The 21,237-nt window shown below is 39.7% G+C and overlaps 1 protein-coding gene across 1 annotated transcript; it reads left to right on the top strand.

Annotated features, from left to right (window-relative positions):
- The first annotated feature begins 1,191 nt into the window (after window positions 1-1,191).
- On the top strand, window positions 1,192-19,568 carry LOC120538241 (probable serine/threonine-protein kinase MARK-A). Its single transcript, XM_039767693.1, has 8 exons — window positions 1,192-2,146; window positions 7,524-7,602; window positions 9,125-9,225; window positions 11,796-11,846; window positions 11,993-12,374; window positions 12,451-12,627; window positions 12,755-12,916; window positions 19,500-19,568. The coding sequence occupies exons 1-7, from the start codon at window positions 1,298-1,300 to the stop codon at window positions 12,844-12,846; spliced, it is 1,731 nt and encodes a 576-aa protein (XP_039623627.1). The 5' UTR covers window positions 1,192-1,297; the 3' UTR covers window positions 12,847-12,916; window positions 19,500-19,568.
- The last annotated feature ends 1,669 nt before the right edge of the window (window positions 19,569-21,237 follow it).

The raw sequence follows: 21,237 nt of genomic DNA, 5'->3' as shown, positions 1-21,237 counted from the left end.
TAAGGGAAGCAAAACTTGCAATTGACCACCTTAAATACGTTTTCTCATCATTGGACACACCTGTCAATGAAGTTCAAGGCTTAACGAGCTAATCCAACCAATTTGGTATTGGCAAATAATAAGTATTGAGCAGTGACATGCATTCAAATCAGCAAAATTACAAGGGGACCCACATTTTTGCACAGCCAGTTTTTCATATTTGATTTAATTTCATACAACTAAATACTGCTTCACTTAAAAATCTTTTTTCGGAAAACACCCCAGTACTCAGATGTTCCTAGGAAATGAAAGACATACCACGGTTATCTTTTTTGTTGAAAGTAGAGGAAATTATTATGCAGGCTGAGAGGGGTTCCTAAAATTTTTCATATGACTGTATTATCAAATTCATGATCAGCAACCTCGAAATAGCATACAACAACACACCGCCTGCGCTTGTATTATCCATCCCCATTTTTTCAGTTTTGTGCAGTGACATAGCCTACATTTGACCACTCGTATCCCATTAGGGGGTGAACCCCAGGGGTCGGCTGACGTGACACGCACAGCTTCGAATCATCCAGATCATTTTTACTAAAGACATCCAATGGTTTACTTCTTATCATAAGGATACTATTTCCTGCAAAACTTTACAGAAGGCTCATTTTATGACGCGGCCCCTGCCCCAACTCCACCATCACTGTGGACACTTTGCAGCAGTGTGGCGTAGTGGTTAAGGCTTTGGATTTCCGAAACCGTAAGGTCAAATCCTGCTACTGACACTGCATGACCAAGAAAAGAAATGCGTTTTCCAAATGTTGTATGTCGTATTGGATAAAGACGTCAGCCAAGTAAGTACACATACGCACAGTTATTACATCACTTAGTTGATCAGACATCACAAATAAAATTTAGCAGGTTTCGGTTCCAAATCAACAAAATCTGTCACTATTAACACATAGACACGGCGTGAATTTAATCCGGGGACCGGCGCTGTATTAAGGCTTTGTAACGACAAACACGAACATTTAGAATGAGAGAGTCGACTTGTACTTATTACCTAACAATATTCGGCTTGATTAGGAGTAAATATTTTATCTCAAGAGACGGCCACCCACTCTCCATATCTCGCGTTTTTCCACTCCTCGCAGAATATTCTTGGCAACAGTGAGGTTTATTAACTCCAGGGTTTGCCTTCAGTTCCGCACTCAAGGCAAATCTTCTTCTGCAGGCGGTAGAATTAGGAGGCGACACAAGTGTTTCATCTTGGTTCGTAGCTGACCGACTAGATTCCCCCCAGTGTGTCTAGTGCAGTAAAATGTTCGACTTTCTCAGCGACGGTTTCAGATTTCTGGCTCCGCTCGCCTCCTGCGCCGGTTTGCCAGAGCGAACCCTGATGGATCCCTCGCCACACTCGAGCCTTACTGCGCTACGCGGATCTACAGCGTTAAAGGTGCTGCTCTTGGCAGGTGGAGCATTCGTAGCAAGTCGTCAGTGGAAACTCAACAAAAGTTACCGAGAGCTGACCGAGCGTGTCTCCACCGACTCCAGCAAGATGCGGAGAATACTGTGCCTGCTGCGAGAAAAGGAGGACGAGGTAGACAGCCTGAAAATGCTCCTACGTGAGAGTGAAGTGGCTCTGCGAGAGCGTCCCAGGCAAGAACTGCTAATTGAAGAGTTGCGGAAACGAGGAAACCTCTGCGAAAAGTGGGGCGCCGGCTGCGAGCTGCGCGGTGAGATCGGCGCACTGAGGGAGCAGTTACGCGACTACGCGAGGGACAAAGAAGCATTCTCTTCCAGAATGAATCACTTGGAAAACGAGAAGCAGAAAGTGCAGACGGAGGTGTGCGAAATGCGTGAAAAGCTGCGCACCCAAGACGAAGTCTTCGAAGAGCGCGCCGCCGAAATCACACAGATCAAACGCCGCGCCCGACGGAGAGACGAACATATCGCCAAGTTCATGGAGGCGATGCGCAATATGGAACGACAGATACGTTCAATCCAACAGCAGATGTGGGAGTGCCTGAGGGAGAAAGAGGCTCTCCGCGCCGAACTCGAAAACTTCAAACGACAAAAGTTGGCGGAGGAGCAAGTGCGGCAGAAGGTACTCCTCGAGGTAGTGCAAGAGGTCTTGAAGGGCAGAGGCATGGGCATCATCAAGGGCAATGTAAGTTACGAATGTCTAGACTTTTGTGCCAAAGGCAGCTCGTTCTCGATAAGAGCTTTCGATTTAGCCTAAACGGGTAGTCTATTCATGCTTCTTGTTCACTGGGAACATGAATGTGTTGTGGGCATCTTGCTGGAGCACCCCTTCCATGTAGCCATGTTATGATCATTTACATGGCAGAACTGAAGTATTGGCACTACTGCGCCATGGATAGCCATTGCTTACTGGTACTCACTTTTATTGTCCCTAAATCCTACATCCTTGCTACATTTGTTCTACTCTGGCCCTCCATCCTTGATATTTGTTGTCCAAATCATAGATGTGGTGTTTGTTAGGGTTACTAGAGTTTATTAAGGTGCCTTGTCTTTTGTGTTATTCTTGGTATTCTGAAAATTTATACCAAGCTGTAATCATTCTAGGCAGGCAGCGTGGCATAGTGGTTAAGGCATTGGATGTCAGACCATGAAGTTGTGTGGTCAAATCCTACCACTGATGATGTGCAACCTTGAGAAAGTCACTTCACCCGCCTATACTCCAAATTGAAAAACTGAAGAAACATAACCAATTGTATCTCAAATGTTGTTATTCACTTTAGATAAAAGCATTGTCTGAAACTTATGGTGGGCTGATGCCCTGCCCAGAGTTTGTTTCCTGCCTTGTGTTGGCTGGGATTGGCTCCCCGTGACCCTGTAGTTAGGATATAGCGGGTTGGATAATGGATGGAAATATGAAACTAACTTGTTCAAATATCAATAAAATTTAGGAAAGAAATATATATGTTCATTTGACAAGGTCAACTTCTGTTAATTCCACATTTGTATTTATTTGACTAATAACAGGATGGGAGACCCTAATTGAAAGGCCAGACATAATATGAGCTGGAGCACATATTAATATTTAGAAATGAGACATTCCCACAATTTTGACAATTTTCATGCACTGTATGGTTTTATAAATTGGTGCCTTTGGGAACTCAGACTTTTTGCTAGAAACCCAAAAGATGGTCTTGTAATACATGCAGTCTACTCCCTGAGCCAAATAATTGAACATTAGAGTTCACTCAAGTAAACACCTTTTGGTGTTCCTCTTTGAAATGAGTGGAATTTGAAACTCTGTAGGTCTGAACTCTAATTGCCTGAGTCTACAATAGTAGGGTGTTGTACCATGTTAGCCATTATGGATGCAATGAGAAGTCAAGCAAAGTGACACCTTTTATTAGCTAACTGAACCGATTTCAATATGCAATTTTTTGAGGCAAATGAGATTACAGGAGGTTGCTATGAAGGTTACAACCTGGTGCTTGAAGAAGGGGTCCAAGAGTCTACAAGATAGCATTATCAGCTGTCCCAAACCAGTCCATTGATGTTAACGTAACAAAACATACTTTGTGCATGGTTGCATGAATCTGCAAGAGCACAATGGTGTGTGTGTTTCGGGGGTGGTATTTATTCAGTTTTAGTAAATTTCATATCTTACTAATTCCTGAAGACATTTTGTGCACAAGGTCATTGTTGAATGAGACATATTACCTGCATTGTGAGGGCGTGTCAATTAAGGCACTATGGCCATGATCTAGCTCACAGGACCTGAGTGGCTGCACCAGGCCAAGAAAATGCCCATGTAACACCTGGCTATGGCAGATAGAGGGTCATTTCCGGAGGGTAGAACTGGACCACGTGCCTGCCTGAGGGGTTGCCAACCAGAATCCTGAGCTGTTTCATTTCACTGATCTGATCCGAGTTCTTGTTGTATCCCCCACAAGCTGCAAGACTCAAGTTATTTTAACATTAGGCCGAGATTACCAAAGAACAAAGAAATGCTGCTTTAAAATGTCCCCAGACCACCAAAGAGATAGGATATTCTTTTATTATGACATTTGTGGTCGATCAAAGCTCGAGCCAGCACTGCTGCCATTCAATTCAAATTTATCAGCTGTCATAACCAGTGTATAAATACAGACAAGGAATAAAATATTTTATTCTAAAGAAAAATGAAACACAATAAAAATAATTTTTACTCTCTTGGCAAATTATTAGGAACTATTGTACACCACTTTATCAATCATGTGGCATAAAATCACATAGATACAGACAAGGAACTTGGAGTCAGATGGGCTGGTTTGATTTTTTCTGTAACTGCTGATCTTCTTGGAATTTCACACAGAACAGTCTCTAGACTCTAGTTTACAGAATGGTGCAAAAACACAAAACAGCCAGGGAGTGGCAATTCTGAGGTTGCTCAATTTGCTGAGATATCAGTGGGGAATGGCCAGACTGTTTCAGACTGGCAGAAAGTCTACTGTAACTCCTATAACCACTTTGTATAACTGTAGTGAGCAGAAAAGCATCACAGAATGTTCAAAATTTCGATCCTGGAGGGAAATTTGCTATAACAGCAAAAGACCATGCTGGATTCCACTCCTGTCAGCCAAGAACAGAAAGCTGAGGCTGCAGAGGGCTTACCAAAACTGGTTGATTAAAGACGGGATAAAAGAAGACTGATCTGAGGAATCTCAATTTTTGCTGAGGTGTACAGATGGTAGGGTCAGAATTTGATACCAACAGCCTGAGTCCATACACTCTTGTAGGTCAACAGTCCAGGCTAGTGGTGTGGTGTAATGGTGTGGGCAATGTTTTCTTGGGAAACTTTGGGCCCAACATACCAATCAGTCATTGTTTTAATGCCACTGCATACCTGAGTAGGTGAATCCCTTCTTGGCCACAATTTACCCATCTTATAATTATTATTTCCAGCATGATAATGCGCCATGTCACAAAACTAAAGTCGTATCAAACTGATTTCATGAGCATAATAAGTTCAATGTTCTCACCAGATCTAAATCCAATGGAACATGAAGAAAACGGGCTGTTTTGAGAGCAAAAGGAAGCTCTACCCAGTGTTAGCATAGTGTTCCTCATAATTTTCTAAGTGAGTATATTTGTCAGCTGTCAACAGTATAAACAAGGAAGCAATATTCATGATATACTGTAGATCAAGGAAATAATTAACTTTTTAAAGTATCATGCTATGGAGGAAAACTACAATAATCACAAGATAAACCAGCATGGGCAAAGGAAGAACAAGACAATACCATACAGAGAGTGACAGAGCCAGAAATCAAATTCAGCCCTCTTCAATTCCCTCATCACATTATGAAACAAACACTTTACTACTGAATTCCTTCTATTAGCCTCTTCAAGTTCATAATATGTAGACTGTACATTGAAATTTGTAGTTGAATGTCTCACACAGACTAGTGACAGTAATACAGTGCTAACAAAAAGATCAAGAATATAGTAATCCTTCCTCGATTGCGGTGGTTGCGTTCCAGAACCCCCCACGATAGGTGAAAATCCACGAAGTAGAAACCATATGTTTGTATGGTTATTTTTATATATTTTAAGCCCTTATAAACTCTCCCACACTGTTAACATTATTAGAGCCCTCTAGACATGAAATAACACCCTTTAGTCAAAAGTTTAAACTGTGCTCCATAACAAGACAGAGATGACAGTTCTTTTTCACAATTAAAAGAATGCAAACATATCTTCTCTTCAAAGGAGCGCCGTCAGGAGCAGAGAATATCAGAGGGAGAGCAAGATAAAAGCAAACAATCAAAAAATCAATACGTGCTTTTAAGTATGCCGAAGCACCGCGATAAAGCAGCATTTTGTAGAGGAGCGTCCGTATCCTCTAGGCAAACAGCCCCTCTGCTCACACCCCCTCCGTCAGGCGCAGAGAATGTCAGAGAGGGTGAGAGAGTGAGAAAAGCAAACAATCCAGCACCGCGTGGGAAGCATATCGTATATCATTGAGGAGTTTTAGTTAATATGTAATAAATGCTCTGATTGGGTAGCTTCTAAGCCATCCGCCAATAGCGTCCCTTGTATGAAATCAACTGGGCAAACAAACTGAAGAAGCATGTAACATAAATTAAAAGACCCATTGTCCGCAGAAATCCACGAACCAACGAAAAATCCGTGATATATATTTTGATATGCTTACATTTAAAATCCGCGATAGAGTTGAGCCGCGAAAGTTGAAGCGCGATATAGCGAGGGATTACTGTATAACACCATGCATTAAGCACAACATCATACAATAATGCAAGAAATAGTCATGCTTTTGAGTGATCATTAAGCAGTTTTATAATTCGAGGATGAAAACTGTCCCTGAGTCTACCAGTGGGTGTTTAATCATCCTGTACCACTTCTCAGAATAGAGGAAGAAAATATTGAGTGTGCAGGAGGGTGTCTTTAATAATCCTGTTTGCCTTTCCAAAGCATACCTCTGTTACCGCCCTTCTGTCCAGAATGTATGTGTGCCACTAATGTTTGAGCCAGCTTTACCACCATTTTCGTATAGTTTGCAGTCCTGAGCTGAGCAGATGCCTTCACATGATGTTATACAGTCAGTGCAGATGATCTCCACTGTGCAGCTTGTAGAAGTTGATGAGTGTAGATGAAGAACTTAGGGCTTGATATAGATATCTGAGAAACTTTAGGTACTGGTGATCCATCTTGGTGATAGCTAACATGTGTGGAGTCCACTTCAGATCATCTGTTATGGTCAATCTAAGAAATTTAGAGTTGTTGACCCCCTCATCTCGGCAATCTCTCTAGATATAATGTGATCAGCCTCCTTCTTCCTTCAGTTTATGATCAGCTGCTTGGTCTTTCTGACATTAAGTGAGAGATGTTGACCTAGCCCACTGAATCAGCAGGCAGACCTCTTCCCTGTAAGTTGTCACATCATTGCTCGTCATCAGATGTTGTTACATGTAAATTTAATTATAACATTGGAGCTGTGTTTGACCATACCACCAAAGGTGAACAAGAAGTACAGCAAGGGCTCTGCAGACTACCCTTGTGGGAGCCCACATTAATAGTCAATGTGGAGGAAGTAAGGCTTCAAATCTGTAGATGCCAAAATTTGTTGGTTGGAAAGTCCAAAATCTAGTTGCAGAGGATTGTTAAGTCCTAAATTGAGGTGTCTGATGATCAGCTTTGCTGGTACAACAGTGTTGAATGCTGAGCTGTAATCTATAATAAGCAGGACTCTGCCAAAGTAATTTTTATTACCCCAATGTACTATGGCATCATCTGTAGACTGGTTATGATAATATGAGGTCCAAACCATATTGAGTTTAACTTTAATATGTCCCATTCACTCATCATGACAGTGGGAGTGAGGTCCAGCACTATAGTCGCAGAGACAGCCCACTTTTGTTTTCTTTGACATAGGAATTATTGCTGTTCAGCATAGATTCCATGATACTGTCCTTTGTTCAACATATAACATTGGCAATATGAGACCTAACATGACTGCAACATCTGCTGTTTGACAAAAAAAAAGAAAAAATCTGCCTTTTTTTCAGAACAAGGATTGTCAGATTCAGCAGGAAGACAAGGAAGAAGAACAGTCTGGGGAATTATCAAAAATGAGATTTGACCCAGGTTGGTGGTTTCACATATCTGCATCACAAAGAAGAATTTAGCAGTTTCCTGCTGGAGTTGGTTGTTTATTTTTTCTTCAAATATTTATATGTTAAAATTATGACTAAACTGCCAAAGTAGATGACGAGTACGTTTCAGTTTACATTTATTAATTTATTCACTCCCTAGTTTTCTACTAATTTCAAGTGTGTAGTACAGCTGTTACCATATTTTCTTGAAGTTGATCTCCAGTAGATTAAAGTGGTTGAGGACACACAGTGAGTCAAATGTTGATTTCCCTGGCAGCATCAGGGTTTACAATCAAATATCATAGATGTATTTCCTCCTTCATCAATATGGGATGCTGTAGAGTCGACCTCATAGCCTCTACAAATGTTAGTGCAGACCAGTTAGATTAGGAAGAGGGGTTTAATAAAAATAACATACAAATTAATGGAAAAAATGGAAGGATTAACTCACATAAAACAATGTTTAAATAAAGAAAACTGTGCGTTTAGGGCCTTGCTATAAATTATTCTGCTCACTGTCAGAAAATCCTCATAAAATTCTCCTTTCTACTCTCTTATGTTCCGCTTTCATAGCAATACTGACCTTCTCTTTCTTCACACAAGGTGAGGCCTTGTCTTTGCTTCACCCCCGAGTCCATACTTACCTGACTAAGAAGTTATTTCCATGGTTGGATCTATCATCAGGGTGTTTTGGTCATGTGTCTAAGGGCCTTTTCAACAATATCCCACTCAATGACATGATGGAGTTTTTCAAAGATGAAATGAGCAAAGGGACAAAGGGCCAGTGAAACAATGGAGTCTTGCTTTAAAATCAAGAGTGAGAAATGAGGCAGTGCATTTTAAAAGGCATGGTGTTGTTGCGCCGCATTGTTAACAGTATAATCAACTCTCTGTTAAGGAGCTAAGTCACTCAGAGGCTTGTGGAGGTCTTAATCCAGCCATGTTTATGGCCCTTATAAAGTCAGTTCCAGGGGGCCAAAATGTTGCTACCTCCAGGCTCATTTAAATCAAAAAGAAAGTACAAACTCAAAATCAGTTTTGTACCTTCAGATACTCCTGAAAATCACTGGGTAGGTGTCTCGAGGACTGAGTAAGCCTGACCATTAAAACTCAAGAAACAGGCTTATTTCCAGCAAAACAATAAAATAAGCAAATATACTAGAAGAAACCATAGACCAGAGACTGAGAGATAACAGCAGCTTACTAGGTGGCACTTTGGGTCGCTCAAATTATCAAAGACTGTCCGTCCCCAATTTCTAAGTATGTCATCAGAAATGGTCTGAGGTAATATAGCACTTTTAATACATCGATCACCTGACAATGCAACATAGCAGCCAGGAAATTGTATACCTGCCAGTTTGTATTAGCATAGACTTCTGCCCCTTTTCTATCATAGTGCCTTGTTTATGTGAATTTCATTTTGATGTGACACTGCTGCCTGCTGTAAAATGGACAAGAAGAAAATATTGCATCTTAAGATAAGTTATTATATTTAGATTTTATTCTTCTTTTAGAATATATTAATGTGTATGGAAAGTATGAAGTTGGCCACTTGTTGGGGAAAGGTGGTTTTGCCGAGGTGAGAGTTGCACGAAGGAGAGGAGACAACATACCTGTAAGTTGACTCTGTCTAGTCAGATGTTATTTCTCTACTTAACAATGAGTGGCACACTGTTGATTCTCTAAATGGATGGCTTTGTATCAAACTGGGGTAGGCAGAGAGCATAATGCTCCAAACAGAAGAGGAGACACAATACAGAAAGAAGGATGCAGCAATAATAATGGTTATTTCAATCCAGAAAATGTAAATTACAAATTAAATCTGGGGGGAGCAATGGTTTGCATTGCTGGTTTGCACCTACATTTATTAGGCACAAGAGTCTTTATGTCTTAAGAAAAAAATCTAACTTTCATCTAAATCTAACTTAAGAACTGTTAAAGAAAGCCAGAAACTGTGATTCACATCCTGGTTATTGCATTGTGCAGGCTGAGGGTTTTTAAGTCTCTAAGCACACAGCAAAGGCACTTTGTGACATTTGCCACAAAAGGGATTTAGAGCCAGGGTTGGATTAAGGCCAGTTAATGTCATAAGCACAGACCACCAGTGGTGCTCTCCTTGGTCTTTCAAGACATTACAACTCTGCAAGTGCTGAAGGAGAAAATAAGAAAGTAAAAATTCTCTTTTCCCCTAAACCAGATCCTACTACTACAGTATATTAAATATAAAGTTTTCTTTTTTTATTTTTTAGCACTAAGCAGTATATATTTACTTATAACAAGAGCAACAGAAAAAAATGCAGTTTCATCACATTTTTACACATTTTAATAAAATGTTTATAAAAGTATGAATATAAAAATTAATTAAAAACTTTTTAATCACCCTCCCCAAGATTATATGGCAAAATAAGATCTCATATTATCTCTACTGAAATTATGTGATCCCGAATGTACACTTTTGAATTATGAAAAACCTTCTTCTACAAAAGCTGATATTGGTGGACAATTTTTTAAAAAGATATCCTAATGGGGCAGTACGGTGGCACAGTGGTAGTGCTGCTGCCTCACAGTTAGAAGAGTTAGTCAGGTTTGCTTCCCTGGTCCTCCCTGCGTAGAGTTTGCATGTTCTCCCCGTGTATGCGTGGGTTTCCACCAGGTGCAGGCTAGGTGCATTGGTGATTCTAAATTGTCTAGTGTGTGTGTGTGCGTGCGTGCGTGCGTGCGTTTGTGTGTGCGTGCCCTGCGGTGGGCTGGTGCCCTGCCTGGGGTTTGTTTCCTGCCTTGTACCCTGTGTTGGCTGGGATTGACTCCAGCAGACCCCGGCGACCCTGTAGTTAGGATATAGTGGGTTAGATAATGGATGGATGGATGGATGGAAGAAACATATATTTTATGTTTTATACGAGGTAAACATTATTTCAATGTACATGGATCAAAACATACAAATAATGTTAATTGTTGCCTACTTTTAGCTTTAATTATATTTTAAAAAGCTTTCTCCCATCATTTTACTTTAAAGTCCTCAATCAAGTCCCCAAGACTAATTTAACAAATCTAAGCCTAACAAACACTTTCCAGAGACAAGGCGCCCAGCCTGTTTTGTTCTGTTGAGGTTTCTAATATGCTTTAGCACAGAAAATTAACACTTAGCTGTGCAATTTGTGGCCATTTAAGGACTACTACACCAAAAAGTAATATTTTTATGTTACTTAATCCCATGTAGTTTGTACTGATGGACAAGAAAATATCTTTTACCTAACAAAGTTTGTGCTTTACTGGAAGCGGGTGATGAATAGCTCTTGACAATAGCAAACAATATCAAAATGTCAATGTAAAGCATCACTTTTGAATTGAACCCAGTGTATCACAGGACAGGAGGGTCTTCAATTCAAAAGCATGACCCCATGTGAAAGGGCTTCCTGGTTGTGGGCTACTTTTGTTTAACGGCAAAATTGATTCAACAATATTTTAGCAAAAAATGCATGCATTTTGCATATGCAACTAGATAACTTGACATGGACCATGCAACACAAGTAATATGAGATTTTTTTAGAAGATGTTTTGATATTGTTTATTTTTCACCAGCATTCATCACTGCTCGCTTTTATTACAGCATAACCGTTCTTAGCTCTATTCAGCACGAAAACATGAGATTAAACATTTTTCTCCACCATCATTACAAGCCACATGGGATAAGTAATATTTTAAAAAGACGTTTGGCAGTGAAAGAGTTTAAGCGTATGATCACTGCGACCAAGTGATCCCTGTCTTTACTGCAAAAAGTTCTGTCACTGCAAAATCCATTTTTAATTTTTATTAGTATGGGTTTTTGGGGTCCCACATATTATTCAAGTAGGAATGTTGCTTCTGTAACTTTAAGATTCTCTGGGAACAGAAGCCTCCATCACTTTCCAAATACACAAGACAGACTAGCTGGTGACTTGAAATTGATCCAGTTTGAGTAAGCATGGGTGTCCGGGTTGACTGGCATCCTGTCCAGGGTTTGTGTTACGAGATTATGAACTCATTCTCCATGACTGTTTAGTGTAAAAACAAGAGTACAGAAAATTAATGGATATTTATTTGGTTTATAATTGTTTTAAATGAAATAATATACTCTCTCCTAGAGGTGACTTTCTTTCTAAGCATTAGATGCTTACCACATCTCCGTCCTTCTCTCCTATTTAGCTCGCTATCAAGTTTGCACATTTACAAGTTGGAGAGCCGTGGATCCAGCTGGTGAGCACCAGAATCATTTTTCATTTCAAAGATTAACACTCTACTTTGTGATCAGACATGGAGGCTCAGGAAAAATAATGTTTGAGGTTTCTTTACTAATCACAGCTCTTTTGTTTGTGTTTTTTTCTTTTCTTTTGTTCCTCTAGCCAGGTGAACCAAACAATTACCCTTTGGAGGTTGGCCTCATGAAGATGACCACTGCTAGCCCTCCTTATCCCCATGTAATCCAGTTGCTTGACTGGTTCATAGGCCCAAACTACATAGCTATTGTCATGGAACTGCCCAAGTGTCCCATGAACCTTGCCGAGTTCATGATGAGCCAAGGGGGCTTCCTGAATGAAGAGCATGCAAAGAGGATCTTCAGTCAGGTGGTGGATGCCATCTGTTTTTGCCATGCTTGCTGGGTGTTCCACCGAGATATGAAACCAGATAACATTCTGATCGAGATGACCACTGGGAATGTTAAGCTGATTGACTTTGGCTGTGGGGCCATACTAGAGCCAGATGAGGACTATGACAACTTTGCTGGTGAGTTTGAAGACAACCTGATCTCTTCATCTTGTGTGACACTGGACAAGAAGCCAATCCATTTTTATGTCTCCAGGCACCCTGTTTTATGCCCCGCCGGAGTGGTTGGTAGTGAAGAGGTACAGAGCAGTCCCTGCAACGGTATGGTCACTGGGGGTCACGATGTTTGAGGTTCTGTGTGGACATGTGCCTTTTAGGGATAAAAAGGAGATCATGAATGGCACATTTGGCTTCTCCAGAGAACTCTCCACAGGTAGAAACTTCCCCGGTCAATGGGGAGTGAAACCCCCAGTCAGATATTGATCACCTTTCCCCTTGCCCCTGGCATATACTGTACCAAAGGGAAGTTTTTCTAACTTGTACGAGTCTTCTTCTACCAGAGTGCCAGGACCTGATCAACGGTTGCCTTTCATTTGTTCCACTAAGCCGGCCAACCTTGGAGGAGATCCAGATTCACCCCTGGATGGCTTAAAAGCAGTCTGAGCAGGCGAGTGACCCCATTGTCCAGCTTTAAAGTATGTTCTACAACATCAAGCACTGTGGTTAGTATTAGCAGCTTTGGCTGTATTATGCCTTTCCTTTTCAACTGTAAAATGACTTTACTGGAGCTGGAAATTGTCTTTAGAAGAACTTCAGCATAGCTGCAGAGTACCAGGTTCAAATCCAACAACATTCACCCTTGTGAGAAGTTTACACATTCCCAGTGATAGTGTTCTCTGTACACTCCAGTTCTCTATCCACATCCCTGAAATGTGCATGTTGGTTTTACTGGACACTCTAATCGGGCCTCATATAAATTGAGTGTAGATGTGATTGGGTCTGCAGTGGACTGGCATCACCTCTAGGGTTGCATTCTGCTTTCTGCCCAACAATGCCAGGAGAGAAACCACCTTGAATCGGCCTTAAGCCATATTTAGCAAGTTTCATAATGGGGGGATGAGCGTAGCTTGAGCTCGAGGCTTCTAGAAACATTTATCCAGTGTACAGCCCCAAGCCAGTTCAGATTGATCTGCAGCAATAATTCAAGGCCCAATGTATCTTGACCTATTTCTAATACATAAAGGCAAATTTGTGTTTGTGTGGTACGCAGATCTACACTGTTGAACCACCAAATTTTGCAGATATCTCCTTTGTACAGGATGAGGCCATAGGCTATGTTTCATTTTTCAATTCTATTCCCTGGCTGTGTAGATTTATTTAGCAACTGCCCTTGCACTTTTTGAGGGAAGTGACCCAGGAAGCATTTTTGAGACTTGAGACAGTTTTTTTTTCAATGGTGGTTTTGACAGTGACTGTTTTCCTCCTGGGGAATTTATTTAGTGACTGCAATCACACTTTATTCTACCTAAGGCCAGCACTGGGTAGCGATGCTAGTTAATAATAATTCAAAGCCTTGTTTTTATTATAGGAATACTCTATTATGTTTAGGCCAAATGACTTGATTAAATTATTTCAATTAATTAGCAAATCGAGGTCTTCAAGCAGGCTTCTGCCCTTGTTAGCAGAGCAGACTTCCCTTTTTTTATTCCAAAAAATACATTTTGGAGGCATCACAGGTTATGTCCCTATCTCTGTGACTTCTGGAAATGAACTGGCCTTCTACTTTAAGAGCCTCCATTTAAGGAGTCCCAGGTCACAAAACCAGACAGGGCAATCTTCTTTTCAGTTGTATCTTTAATGAGAAGGGCAACCTGCTGTGGACTTCTGGGCTATATCTCTTCTGGTCTACTCCTGAAAATAGAACAGAACATGCTTTGAGGAATCTGGATTTCCTCATTGTGTCCCACTCAGTTTTCATCCTGTCTCCAATTTAGACCCCTCTAACAGGCAAAACAAACTGTAGCGCTGTGTAGAAGAATATACTGAAATATGAGAAGAGAATAATTGCATAGGAGTCATTACGCAGTTAACATCAGTGTTGTTTAGCAAACAAAGTATAAAATTATTTGTTACTGTGCTTTATTTTGTTTTGAGAGTAAATTTTTTGTCTACTTTCACTTTTATTCTACCACATTTTCAAATGCAAGTGGCCACTTTTAATCTGATGTACTTTGCTAGACTCATTGTTTCTGCAATATTAAACCAGAAAACAAATGAGCTATGCAACTACACAGAATGTTTTGCACAGTCAGTTATCCAAAATATAGTGTTTCCCCACCTGGGGACGATTTTCAGATGTGTTTTGCTAGCAGTAACACCTGTTCATCTACATAGCCATTCTAAGTACACCTCACTGCAGCCCACAGAACAGAGCAGGACTGGATGTTAGGGGCAGGGCTGGATGTTGGTGTTACGCAATCCAAGGCTCCACGACTGATACTGTTATGTTCAGACACTTCCATCACAGCAGCCTGCCATAAATGGCGGAGGTGATCCTCAAGCTGTGCTAACTTGTATTCTGGCTCACTCATCTTATCACATGTGCTGCTCACATACCATCTCTTATTACCCTGTGCATCATGGCTTCAAAAGAAATTGTCAACTAGATGGAAAAGCCCAAAAAAAACCAAAATGCCATTGCTTTGAATGTGAAATTTACGAGTGATACATCTAAGTAGAGTGCTTTATTATCTATTATTCAATGAATGACAGTACCTTATCAGGGTTTGTTTTGACGACTAATGTTATTATTAAAATAAAACGAACTAATTTTCATGTAGTTCAGCTTTATGTGAACAAAAAACTGGTAACTTTTGGTCCCAGGGAATACCTAAAACATTTTTTCTTTGTGAAATGTATTAAAATTAGGTGTTGACGTCACAAAAAGTCACTTTACAAAAAGGTTTTGAGGAACAGATCAAATCCTTCTTAAAGCCTGCAGGACTCTCCTATTGGTGCCTGGTGCACTGAATTAAGGATACAATCCATAAAACGTCTGTTTACGCTGACTGACACTGCTTCAAGTTCACTCATACATTATAGATTGTAATAGGACTAACATCCAAAAAAAGAAGGTAGTCTGAATTACTTTAAATTTGTAACCACTTTTTGACTAAATATAAAACATAGAAGTATCTTATATTTTCATGTACTTTTGTTACTTAATGCACTTAACATCAGGTACTTTAAAAACTTTGACTTGAGTAGTTTTCTAATGGGCAAATTTTATTTTTATCATTTTCCAGAAATGTGCCTCTACCTTTACTCATGTTTGTCTGTAGGATATTTTATACAACACCGATTAATATTTACCGAAAAGAATCAATACACCCAAAACGTAAATTACCTCATTATAAAAAATATCAGACACCCTTTAATTCTGGGGCCAAACGCTCCTTTTGGAAAGGTGGTCATTACTTCACTGTGATATCTCAATGAGCTACCACACCAAAATGGGTTGGAAGTAATAGTGTGGAGGACATTTGATAAACTCAGAGTTAGTGCTATCAGATGTAGTATATTATTTTTATGTGCAATTACAGTACAGGCAGGTTAGGTGACACACAGTTGCCGGGGGGCACTAAGATTCTCTGCACTAATTTAACAATGGAAACTGCAAACTGCTGAAGTAAAAAATCAGTTCTACAGACCATTAATGATTGGGGTGTTATAGTGAATTCCAGGGCATGGGCTAAATTCCTGGTTGCTCATGTGGATTTTGAATGTTCTTCCTGTGTTCATTACTGAAAGTTGGGTGATTCTAAGCCTACTTAGATGTGCTACAACAATGGCATGTGACTACCCACCTACCTTCTTCAGGATCACGTCAAAAATTGTTATCTCTTTAAAAAATTTCAATCTGGTTTCTGATCTTCTCACAGTACAGGGACAGGAGACAGCCCTGGTCGGAGTCACCAATGACTTCCTGATGGCTGCTGACCATTGCTCTCCATCACTCCTTATCCTTCTCACAGCTACATTTGATACAGTAGACCATAATATTCTTCTCCATCGTCTCCACCATATAATTGGACTTTCTGGCACTGCTCTGGAGTGGTTCGAGTCCTATCTCACAGATAGGATTGAGTATGTGGCCCTGGCGGATGCTAAATCTCGTACCTACACTGCCACCTGTGGAGTCCCACAGGATCAGTCCTTGGGCCAACCCTTTTTAATATCTATATGCTACTCCGGGGTCACATCATCGGCAGGCATGGAGTTTCTTTCCATTGCTATGCCGATGATACGCAGCTCTTTGTGAGACTGGATTCGATTTTTCTTACACCTCCATCAACCCTTTCCTCCTTTTTGGATGAGATTGAGGCCTGGATGTCCAAGAACTTCCTTAAGCTGAACAGCACCAAAACTGAAGCTCCTTAAATTGGTACCCCCCATCAACTTTGTTCCTCTGTAAGTTTCATTTCCTTTTCTGATCATACTATCACCAAACCCCCCATTACAAATTTGGGTGTCAAATTAGACTCCCATCTGTCATTTGATACACATGTTCATCACTTCTGTAAAATTGCATTCTTTTATCTCTGAAGCATAGCGAAACTCCATCCCTACCTATCCCTTTGTGATCCTGAAAAGCTGGTTCATGCCTTTGTCTCCTCCAGGCTGGACTATTGTAATGCACTCCTCATCAGGATATCCAACAAGAGCCTTCAAAAGCTCCAACAAATTCAAAATAGTGCTGCGAGGATCCTGATGAGAGTGCGGCAATAAGAGCATATTTCACCAATCCTTCGATCACTTCATTGGCTTCCTATTCACCTCCCTGTTGAATACAAACTCTGTTTGCTTACTCATTAGTGTATTCATATAAATGTTCCACAATATCTTAAGGAACTCCTTTTATTACAGTCTACTACAAGAAACCTCTGTTTTGCAAATACCTACCAGCTTCGTCTCCCTATGACCAAACTTCGTACAATGGGTGACCGAGCCTTTGCAGTCGCTGCTCCACAGCTCTGGAATGCCCTACCAGAGAACCTGAGAACACAGCAGATTGTGGGCTGTTTTAAAAAACAGCTAAAGACATTTTTTATTTAGGAAAGCATATTAAAAAGAATGTCACTTTTTATTGTTGTTTTATGTCTGTGTTTATCTTGTTTTGTCTTTGTTAAATATTTTTATGTAGCACTTTGAAATTTACTACTATTGTAAAGTACCTTATACATAAAATGAATGAATGAATTTACCTTCTCTCCATGCAAGGACATTGGGAGAAAGAGGCGAACCAGCCAGTATTTGGTGAAGATGACTTCCGGGTTGAGACATTAGTTAACCTATCATATATTTTGGGATATGGGAGGTAACTTCAGACTCCAATATAGAGTCTACAAGCAAATAATTCAATGTGTCACCCAAGTCCAGCCCGGACACAAAAATATATCCATAGTGTAGTGCTGCCACCGCCACACTTCTCAGGAGCTGGAATGCAGTTCTCTGGATGTTGTGCTTTGTTGTTTCTGCCAAGCATATGATTTAGCATTCTTTGTTGTCCTCATATCTCAACCTTTGTGACAGGAAAGGGGATAATATACACTTTTGCCCCATAGAGGTGCCAGAGCTCTTCTGCACCCTCCATAACTTGGACCATCTTGCACAGAAACGGTTCATGCCAGTCTGCTCGTATATCCATTTTCCAGCTTCTTAATTTGGGACCCTGATCCGGCAACATCAAACTCAAAGCAGGAACCCTTTCTTTGGAATCTCTGGTTCCCCAAAGTACTTTTATTTACTGATGTTTATATTCATTTCTACAGAGCAAGAAATAAAATCATCATGTTACCTGTGATGAAGAAAGGGTTTTGCACATACAACAAGGCAGAAAGACCATGGTTCAAGACCTGACAGACTTTGGTATATTTTAATTTTCTTGAACTGCACCACTTAAAAGGAATATTCCACCCAAAAATTATACATTTTTTAAATGTTACTTACCGTACCTCTTGTGCTTTGTAGTGATGACTGAGGAAAAAAATGTAATCTCATGTTTTCATATGTAATGGAGAGAAAGAAGTTTATGATGTAACAGAAGTCACTAGTGACCAGTTAGGTACAACAGCAAGCAATGTGAAAAAACATTCATGGGGAAAAGAAAAAAAATATATTGTATAATCTATATGTCAATTTATAAACATATATTTCCACATAAGTCAGCATGCATTATAAGCAGGAAACTAGCACTGAACTAAAGCCTCATGGGAAGGATTTGAAGTCACCCCCATTCATTGGTCAAGAGCCTGTCTTCAATTCAAATGAGCAATTCTCCTGCTTATGATGCATGCTGACTTTTATGGAAACATATATTTAATATTTTAGTACATTTTGATCATGTGACTGGATGATAAACATGTATATTATGTGGCACAAGTAATGTGGGTTTTTATTTTCTTTTTCACACCATTTGTCATTGTACATAACTAGTCACTACTGACTTCTGTTAAGCCATAAACATCTTTCTGCCCATTCTGAATGAAAACATTTTTTTTCTCGACCATCACAACAAAGTCACTAACAACATACAATAGAACAGGTTTTCACAAATCAAATATTTTGAAAAAAACAACAACTCACCATTAAGAAAATATTAAATAGCATTAAACTAATAATTGCTCTTAATAGGTCTATACATGTAACTTCACATATGCATATAAACTTTGGAGAAGACATTAAGCATATGACATGTTACAAATAATTTCTTACACATTGTTTATACCTTATAACATACACAAATATCAATTACATAAACAGCTTTTACAAGTATATTAATAATAACTTAATTTTTCATAGCTATATACAGTAGATCTCTAATTCATTTGACACCAATGAACTGTAAATTTAAATAATAAACCTTTAAACCATAAAAACAAAATCAATTACAACAATCACATTGATTTCTTTAAAGATGCAATATTGTGGACTTCAGTTAATCTATTTAACAACAAAAAAGCTGTCACCATCTAAATCTCAATGACCCTTCCAGAATTTCAGTCTTGTTTTCACAAGAAAGCAAAGTAAGAGAAAGGCATTTACCTAGTTTTTTGCTTGGTCAACCTTGTTTTTTAGATAATGTGCCATTGGAGAATCACACCCGGGTATTGATATGTGTTTTACTTGTTACACAGTGAGAACCCAAGGAAAATGACACCTTTTACTGGACAGACATAGAATGTATAGCATTTTAACACTTAAGTACTTTCATAACTAGTAATCCGTTACTTTTTTCTTTTTCAGTCTAATGTAAATGCTTAAGACTTTTTCAACAATGACAGTAGACAGTGAAGATGGAGAAAGCAAGAAGAGGCTCTTCCTGAAGATGCATTTCCTCCTGCCATATTGTAATAATTATTTTTCTCAAGAATAAAAAGAAATTTTATTGTAAGTCTCTCAGTGTGTGGATTGCCTTTTGCATTCAACAGCCTTTATATTAAAAAGGGATTCAGACCTGCAACATATATTCTGGTCATTCTTAAAGGGACACAAATGGTCACTGGCAATGTCATTTTGGAACTCTTGTCCTAACACATAAAGTCTGAACCTGTTTGTTCGAACATTCATTCACATGAATCTGAGCCTGTTCCGTGATGGATGGGCCAGGCCATCCAGTGACATATTCATCAACATTTGGCGTATTGGAGAAAGTAGCAGAAAACATGTTCAGATACAGAGAGATCATCAGAAAACCTCTGCTTAATCACACTTGCTTTTGGTACCCAAGAGTGTTTTTTATTTAAATAATTGCACTCAAAACACATGGGAGAATAATGACAATAGCCTTCAGGCAGATGATTTATTCTGCATTTCCACTATTAAGAATCACAAACTCAAAAGTTCTTGTGAATTGATATAAATGATGGACATTTAATCACAGTGGTTACACAGGAAATTGCTTCTTTGAGTTCTTTTTCTCCCATCATAGTTTTCCATAGTGCACAAAGTCCATTTCCACCAACTTTTTGATATTTCATTAGAAGTAGATAGTGACATTGTTGCAGAAATTCAAGATGGCCAATCTGGTGTCAAGGGGCACGACCTCGGTTCCTCATTTTTGGACATTATTATCTTTTTAGTTAGCCAATATAAATTGTCATCTCATTTATTTACAGCCTTTAATCATTCTCTTTGTTTTAATTAGCAGCACTACAGTGCCCCCCATTAGGAGCTAGTTAAAACAGGCAGGTACCTTACAGGCTCACCATGTAGCTTCTTTTCAGACATGTGTTAATGCCTATTAATTTCCCGGCACCATGGATTGAGTCCTTTGTATCAGGTCAACTTGGGGAACATGCACTGGTACAATGAGTTGCCGCACCCCACCACATGACAAAACAGCTCCGGATCCTGATTGGCAGACACGCAGTTGAAATGACCCTGTATCTGCTGCAGCCAGGTGTTACGTGGGCATCCCCTTGGCCTCCTCCAGCCACTTGGGTCCTCAACAATGAGGATCCTGCAAGCCGGATCACCCTTGAGGAGTCGCACCACATGGTTGTAGTGCCGTAACTGACACTCTCTCACAATGCAGGTAATCTGTCTCATTCGGGGCTCAATGAGTACCTACTCATTCGAAACAAAGTCAAACCAGAGGTCATAAATACAGATGACTCAGTAACACATTTTTCTATATTTGTTTTTTAATGATGTGAACAGTCATTTAATGCTTACATTTCATCTTTAGTCCAGAACAATTGTAACTCCATTTTGTATCTGACAAAGGTGTGCTATTACTAGGTAAATACCCAAAAAAACAGTGAATGCATAAACAACTAAATGTACAGACTTGTTATCTTCATAGCCATATGAGGTGAAACCAGTTACCAGAGGGAGACTGCATCTTCAGAGATAGTCCCCATTTCAGTGCATTGCTCCAGAGTGAAGTAGTAGTGCTATAAATAAAGTGTCCAAGATGGTGTTTTATTATGCCACGTTTGTTGATATAAAATTGCAGAGCAGATTGAGCCAAGAAGAATAA

The sequence above is a fragment of the Polypterus senegalus genome, chromosome 10 (genome assembly GCF_016835505.1).
Source record: "Polypterus senegalus isolate Bchr_013 chromosome 10, ASM1683550v1, whole genome shotgun sequence".
In the NCBI taxonomy this organism is placed as follows: Eukaryota; Metazoa; Chordata; class Cladistia; order Polypteriformes; family Polypteridae; genus Polypterus; species Polypterus senegalus.
Note: the sequence above shows the minus strand (reverse complement) of the source record. Positions and strands in the feature narration are given on the sequence as shown.

Bases quoted from the DNA above. Each gene is read 5' to 3' on its own strand.
- LOC120538241 (XM_039767693.1), top strand. From the start codon at position 1,298: ATGTTCGACTTTCTCAGCGACGGTTTCAGATTTCTGGCTCCGCTCGCC. The intron at 9,226-11,795 runs GTAAGTTGACTC...TCTCCTATTTAG, and splicing joins GGAGAGGAGACAACATACCT to CTCGCTATCAAGTTTGCACA. The intron at 11,847-11,992 runs GTGAGCACCAGA...TTGTTCCTCTAG, and splicing joins GAGAGCCGTGGATCCAGCTG to CCAGGTGAACCAAACAATTA.